The 7,476-nt window shown below is 44.7% G+C and overlaps 2 protein-coding genes across 6 annotated transcripts in view; one reads left to right on the top strand and one right to left on the bottom strand.

Annotated features, from left to right (window-relative positions):
- POLR3C (RNA polymerase III subunit C) overlaps nt 1–7,470 on the bottom strand; it is an 11,410-nt gene extending 3,940 nt beyond the window's left edge. For 3 of the 4 annotated variants that reach the window (XR_003911540.1, XM_029946206.1, XM_029946204.1), the window contains exons 1-9: nt 7,086–7,470; nt 5,867–6,032; nt 5,105–5,360; nt 4,809–4,994; nt 3,230–3,318; nt 2,592–2,696; nt 2,366–2,458; nt 711–791; nt 373–424 (exon numbers count right to left, since the gene is read on the bottom strand). Coding sequence is in view for 3 of the 4 variants with exons in the window: in XM_029946206.1 (XP_029802066.1) it covers nt 373–424; nt 711–791; nt 2,366–2,458; nt 2,592–2,696; nt 3,230–3,318; nt 4,809–4,994; nt 5,105–5,360; nt 5,867–6,013 (1,009 nt within the window). In the remaining variant the exon portion in view is untranslated. The other variant, XM_029946205.1, reaches the window with a different exon arrangement.
- RNF115 (ring finger protein 115) overlaps nt 7,331–7,476 on the top strand; it is an 80,673-nt gene continuing 80,527 nt past the window's right edge. Inside the window, exon 1 of one of the 2 annotated variants that reach the window (XM_029946209.1) lies at nt 7,331–7,463. The gene's annotated coding sequence lies outside the window, so the exon portion shown is untranslated. The remainder of the gene's footprint in view (nt 7,464–7,476) is intronic. The other variant, XM_029946208.1, reaches the window with a different exon arrangement.

Below are 7,476 nucleotides of genomic sequence, written 5' to 3' on the forward strand. Positions count from 1 at the left end.
GGAGAAACCTAATGGAGGACCAGGGGGAGGGGAAGGGGGAAAGAGTTGGGGAGAGAGAAGGACGCAAAACCTGAGAGACTATTGAATACTGAAAACGAACGGAGGGTTGAAGGGGAAGGGGGAGGGGGGAAAAGAGGTGGTGGTGATGGAGGAGGGCACTTGTGGGGAAGAGCACTGGGTGTTGTATGGAAACCAACTTGACAATAAACTATTAAAAAAAAAAGCCTTTTTACTTCTTTATCATCAATGTCGTAGTTCGATTTTCTAAATTATTTAGTATACTAAATATTATCCAAGCTCTTCTTTCATAAGTCACTATTCTGTTTCATAGCTCAGGCTGCCCAACTGTAAGGAAATAACGGGTAAGGATACTGATGACATACATTCCTCCACCACTGTCGCCAGACTTTCCAACAAACTCTAGCTATTAAAAAAAAAAAAAAGAGACAGAGAGAGTTAACTGAATGGAAAGTCCAATGATTCTGTTTCCAAAGGAGCAAATCTGGCCACGAGCCTGCAGCAGGCAGTCGTCCCTCCAGATGATGGCAGAGCAGCTGTGTGAGCGGGCTGGGCAGAAAATGAGGCTGCCTGAGCATACCAAGTTTCAGTGACAGAAATAAACCGTAAACATGGCAGAGACAAGCAAAAGGAAAAAAAAAGAACAACAACAACAAAAAAAAAAACAAGAAAGAAAGCAAAAACAGACTTACCGGGTCATCTGCCAGGAGAGTGAGATACTGATCGAGAACTTGTTTAGAGACGTTATAGCCAACAGGTAGGGACCTAAAGATCTATGGAGCAAAAAGAGAGAGCGAAAATGGGTTTGGGAACTTAGCATGGCTGACATTACTGAAATACAGATGTTTTAATTTTAGGTATCACAAGTATAAGTATGTCCAAATATACAGCAGCACTGTTTGTAAGAGTAAAAAAACTAGAAACAATCCAGATGTACAATAATAAGAAACTGATTAAAATGCAGTACAGCATGGCTTCTAAGTGGAGTATGATACTGCCATTATGAAAAATGAAACCGATTTATACATACTGACATGAGAAGGTAGCTCAGATTTACCGTTATACGAAAAAGGCAACATTAGAATAGTATGTAGAGTAAAATCCTATCTTTTTTGCTAAAAAAAAACAAACCAAAAACTCAGATAAAACTATATATTTAAAAAAAATTTTTTGTTTTTTATTTAATTTTGAGAGACAGACAGAGACAGCGTGAGCAGGGGAGGGTCAGAGAGAGAGGGAGACACAGAATCTGAAACAGGCTCCAGGCTCTGAGCTAGCTGTCAGCACAGAGCCCGATGCGGGGCTCGAACCCACGAACCATGAGATCCTGACCTGAGCCGAAGCTGAGGCTTAACCGACTGAGCCACCCAGGCGCCCCAAAACTATATATTTAAACTGAGGTATTTTTACATCCAAGAAGCCCAGATCTTAGAGGTGCAGTTTGATGAGTGTTGACAATTACATCCACAATGAGATATAGAACGTGTCTACCATTCCTAAAAGGGGGTTACAACTTAAAAAAATTATGCATTCCTAAGCTGTTTGAATATAGGTCATGTAATAACTTTTGTCAAAAGAAAAAAACCGAAATCTTTGTTATATAACAAGTTTAAAAATGATAAAAAATGAAAATACAACTATATTTAATATGGATAAATATAATTATGCAATTGAATATACATAAATATACTTGATAGATTAAGTACTCATATTTTAAGAAACAGACATACTAAAAACAAATTTGAACTACATGAAATGAGTATACTGAACAAAACAAATATAAGGGGCCAAATAATGTTTTGAACACCAACAAAGGCTCTCATATTCCAAATAGTGGATTCTAAGAACAGGAAGGGCCTGTACTTTGACCAAGATAATGGGTTAGGTTTTTAAAGGCTGGATTCCCCAGAAACCAAATATTTCTTTCTTTCTTTCTTTTTTAAATGTTTATTTATTTATTTTGAGGGAGAGAGAGAGAGACAGGGAGAGTGTGTGTGCATGACAGCGAGGAAAGGGCAGAGAAGGGGAGAGTGAGAATCCAAAGCAGGCTCTGGGTTGTCAGTGCTGAGCCCTGTCAGTGTGGAGCCCGATGGAGAGCTTTGATCTCATGACCATGAAATCATGACCTGAGCCGAAATCAAGACTCAGACGCTTAACCGACCAAGCCATCCTGGTGCCCCAAGGCCAAATATTTCAGTAGCTACCATCTGAAGAGAATCCCTGTCCTGCCTCAAACAATGAAAACTCATTCAAAGGCCCAGACCTCAACCTAATCCCAGGCTCTGCGTAGGAGAATCATACTAGCTGATGGTCTGTCAGAAAACGAGCACAAGAACGTGAAAGTCACCTCATTGGAAGACAGCGGCTGGGTGAAGGGAGCAGAAGAGGGAGTGGTAATCTCACTCATCCGGAGCATAGTCCGCACGATCTCGCTGCTGGTCTGGGTTTGAAAAGTGAACTGGAATTCAGAATTCGCTCTGCTGCGCTGGCTCTGGCTATACGCCAATGGCCACCTCTGGGAAATAAGCAAATGCTCCTGATCCAGGCCACTGTCCCACCCATGAAGATATCACCTGGTCCATCCTGTTGGCCACCGCGCTGACAATGGCTTGGTCACGAAAGTGCTGGTGGAATCTGTCAAGGTTGGCCTGCCAGTAAATCCCATCGTCTGGAATGGGCTGAGGAGGAGAAAAGGATTGAAGAAAAACACTTAGATACAGTGAATATGGCAAAGAGTTTTTTGGGGAAGAATTGGATTTAACTTGTTCGCTATTTCTTTTCCTACTCAGTAGCAACTACGTGGGGTAGCAATAATCACTCGATCACGCGGAACAGTGCCTTGACAAGACCAACTCACAATCCCCAACTTCAGATTCTCTAAACTCACCTCTAATCTTTTTCTGTCTGGACTCTTCCTTAAATCTCCCATGAACCCCTCTCTGCTTGCTCTCAGCAGATGACCTTGCCTTTTACTTCAGAGAGAAAACAGGCAGCCTTCTTTTCCTGGTATAAACTGTTACCTCTGTAAGCCTCAGAAGGGGACGGCAATGGAGTTCACACTTTGTTAGTTTATTCTTGGCCTATACTGAATGAAGTTCGAAATCCTACTACTAATTCACCAAGGACCTCGTCAACTCTCTTGGGCTTGTTACTTTAGTGCGGTCTCTGCTTTGCCTCACAGTGAGGACTCCTGATCACCAACCCCCAGTACCTCTTTGTGATCTGTGCCGTGTTTGGGTCTTTTGGCCTTGGGCTCTCCAGCGGCGTCCTCATCAGATGACCTTCTCCTTTTACCTTTCCCTGCCAAATACAATGGGTGACCGGTCAGGCCACATCTCGTATGAAGACAGGAAATCACTGAACCTCAGAGCAGGGGTCCCTCCAGCCTAAGACATCGCCAGCTGCCTCTAGGTTAAAGTTGCTGAGGAGGCCAAGGAGCTACGTGAAATTCAAGTCAGTGATGAGGTCATTCAAAAAGCTCCGCATATTCACAAAAGGGAGTCCTACTCTTTCTCCCTCCAATTGCTCCTGCTCCCATGCTTCCTTTCAGTGAGTGGGTCCATCATCCTCCCCTGGACACATGTCATACATGCCAGTGTCATTCTTGGTCCTTCTGTCCCCTTACCCCTTCTAGGTCTAATTTTTCACCATGTTTGTCTCCATTTACCTTTGCCCCATCCTTTCTGCAGGCAGAAAAATCTCTTAAAAATGCAAATAAGGTCATGTCACTTCCTTTAAATCCTTTAGTGGTTTTCCTTTGCTCTCAGGATAAAAAAGTGGCTATAGGTCTTGCATGATCTAGCCCCCGTCTGTCTGTCTTTCCTTCCTTTTCTTCCCTTTCTTTCTTTCAAGTTTATTTATGTATTTGAAAGACAGAGAGACAGAGAAACAGTCCTGAGCAGGCTCTGTGCTGTCAGAATGGAGCTGACGTGGGGCTTGATCTCATCAACTGTGAGAGAGAAATCAAGAGTCAGAAGAAGCTTAACTGACTGAGCCACCCAGGTGCCTCCCTGCCTATCCTGCTATCCTTTTTTTTTTTTTTTTTAATGTTTTATTTATTTTTGAGAGAGAGAGAGAGAGAGCGAGACAGAGCTTGAGGCAGGGAGGGGTATATGGAGAGGGAGAGAGGGAAATACAGATTCTGAAGCAGGATCCAGACGCTGAGCTGTCAGATCAAGCGGGGCTTGATCCCACTAACTGTGAGATCATGACCTAAGCCAAAGTCAGATGCTTAACTGACTGAGCCACCCAGGCGCCCCCCTATCTTGCTATCCTTATCTCATAATTCTCTTACCTTTGCTCACCCTGCTTATTTAACTACACTGACCTTTTACTTCCTCAACTATCCTGTTTTTTCCCCCTCACTGCATACTATTCCTTTTGCTAAAAATGTTTATCCTCTGTACCCCTTCATACATGACCTCAATGGTTAGTTCCTACTTTTATTTCAAATATTAGTTCAAATGCCACTTTGTTAAGCATGTGTTCTAAACCCTGATACATGCAGTCCCGTCATATGTTTTCATAGCACCTCTTACCTCTCCTTCATAATACTTACCACAGTTTCTTAGTTACACATCTATGTGGTTATTTGATTAATGTGAGTCTCTTACAGTCGACTTAAAGCCCAAAAGGTCAGGGACTTGTGTTTTCATCACTTTACATCCTAGTATCTGGCACAGAGTAAATCCAGGGTAACCACTCAAATGATTCCTTCATTTTTTAACAAGCATTGAAGAAGAATCCACAACTAGGGCAAGTCACAGTTCTAGGGGGTCAACATTCCTTACCTATCAGGCTCAGTTTAGGAACCAAGTACATGTCCTTTTCACTGATGACAAGAATGGGGGCAGGTGGGGGTGGCCCAGGGTCTGAATTCTCAGTAACAGGCACCCAGGGGCAACGCTGCACGAAGTGGGTGTCTGCTAGTCGCACAAAGGTGTTTGATACCTCAGAGTAGTCCATGGTCTTCCCATCTGTACATCAGGAAGAAAGAGGCAGGTGAGATGGTCTGCATCGGCCGAGGGCCCACTCCTGCACCCAGCCAACCCGTGTTTTTGCTAATGGCTGGGGACACAGTACTGACCCTCCATAGTCTCTGTAAGGCGGTCTGCCACTTTCTTCACAACAGCTGACATTGTCATTTTGCCATTCAACAGCAGCTCCTCAACAATGAGCTCTCCAGTGTCACTGTACAGTGTTTTGGCAGTATAGATGTACCGGGGATACCGGAGCATCCGCAAGACCCGGCTGCACTGGGCTTCATACTCCACTACACCACGTCTGTGCACTTGATAGATCACCAGGTTATGCTGGATGAGCACACAAAGGGCTTTTTTGACCTAGATGGGACCCAAAAGAAAGGCAAGATCTGAAGACACAGCTCATTTGTGTTGCCAATTTTTGTCCAACAATTTACTAAGTGTTAGGAGATGGCTGGCTGAGAATCTCTGTGCTGCTTCTTCCCTCCACTGGAACAGCTATTAAGAATCACATGTCAATGGAAGAAAGCAGCAAGATTTCTCCCTGTGATGCCCATATTTCCTCTGATCATTCAGAGGACAATGTACTTCCCTGCCATTATTCTCATTCCTTAAGGTCACGCTGAGATTAATAGACTCATTATGAGTAAGTGAGGTCTGGCATAGTTAGAACAAAGATTTCCCTAAGAAGCCGTGATGAACCACCTTGAGAAGAACTTGAGGCCTGTATCTCTTCCCCCCACCCCTCAATGACACTGTTTTGAATCTAAGGGAGACTCTCTCGCTTTTCCATTTTGTGGGGTAAGGAGCAATAATATTTAAAGATAGGTAAACAAATGAAAGAAAATTAATGTCGTCACACATACCTGATCCAGCGATGCCCCTGTGTCGTGGGCAATGACTCTCAATGGCTGGCTGCCAGTTCTGATTAGATGGACTCCAATTTTTTCTACGATCTCTCCAAAATGCTCTTGCAGCAACAAAGAACAAAGTTTAATTTCTGCTTGAGTCATTGTACAAGGGGTCTCAGAGCTAAGGAGGGAAAAAAAGGCTGTATGATGGAAAGTTTTTCTTTTACGTTGGAAGCAGAGCTTCTGAGTGCAAATTCATGTACTTTCTGAAGGCAATTTTGACATTACTATCAAAAGCCTTAAAATCTTGCATCCCTTCAACTTAATAATTTCATTTTAGATACTCTGTCTCAAGAAAATAATAAAAAGGTGTCACTGTACTTCTGCTTAGAGTACCGATATACCGGAAACAACCTAATGTCTAACAATAAGGAATTAATTCAGTAAATGATGGCATGCCCATACAAGGGAATACTACACCGCCATGTAAAACAAAATTTATGCATGAAGCATAGAAAATTGTTCACTAAGTGGAAGAAGCAGGTCACAAAGCAAAAAGTAGAGGAAAATTCAATTACTATGAAAGACAAAAAAAAGGAAGTATGTGCGCATAGAAAAAAAAGACAAAAGACCGGAAGACTATATGTCAACTTGACCTTGATGGGATTAGGTGCCATTCTCATTTTCTTCAAAAACCGTTGTAGATGGTTTTGCAATGTCATTGACCCTAAATTTTGTATTTCATTCGCTTGGAAGAATTAATGCCACTGTTCACAGCCCACTGGGAGTGAACAGGCAATGGCATTCCCAGTCCATAAAGGAAATGACAACTTAGAAAAATAAAATAAAGGGACACTTCCCAGCGGGGTGTTTCAAACAGGAGATGAAGTATGCGGTCTGAAAGGCGGTGTTCACTTCTGAAATTTCTACTTCTTGACAAAGTAAACACAAGCCAAAACAGACCTAGTCGACTCTACAGCAAAACGACCTCCTTACTATCCCAAGTGCTACCAAACACTGGTTTGTTTGTTTATTCTCCCAGATCCCCGAAGGCCGCGTCTTTGCCTCTCAGCCTCCGTATTCCCACCCACATGTCTTTGGGGCATCCTGAGAAAAGGACTTCCAAGGAGCTCGGCTCCCGACTCTTCACATCCTTCTAGCAGCTTCCCGTTCCAGACTGGGACCCCTGGTCCGGCGAGAAGGCCGCTTGGTGCAGGCAGCATTTCCCACTAACCTCCGGATCGATGCAGTCTAACGCCGCAGAGTAGCCCACGGCGGCTTCCTGCGGCACCGGCTGGCCGCCGGGGCAGAGGGGGAGCTCACGGCCCTTGCCCGCCGGCGCACGGACGGCCTGGAGGAGGGAAAGGGAAACACCGCGTGCCGCTCTACCCCAGAGTTTCGGTGGTTTCCGGTGACGCTCTTTCTTTGCTCTCGTTGGAAGGCTGGAGGACCTTCGAGCCGCGGCCTGAAGAGAAGAGCCGGCGGGCGGGCCTCGGCTGGCTGACTCTCCTTCCTGCGCCTCGCTGGTACCTGGAGGCGGGCCGCGGCGGTTGCCGTCCGCGCCGCCGGCTCGCTGGGTCCGGCGGCCTCACGTGACCGACGCGGGCTCTGGAGCGGCGGGCCGC

This window comes from Suricata suricatta, chromosome 8 (assembly GCF_006229205.1).
Source record: "Suricata suricatta isolate VVHF042 chromosome 8, meerkat_22Aug2017_6uvM2_HiC, whole genome shotgun sequence".
Classification (NCBI taxonomy): domain Eukaryota; kingdom Metazoa; phylum Chordata; class Mammalia; order Carnivora; family Herpestidae; genus Suricata; species Suricata suricatta.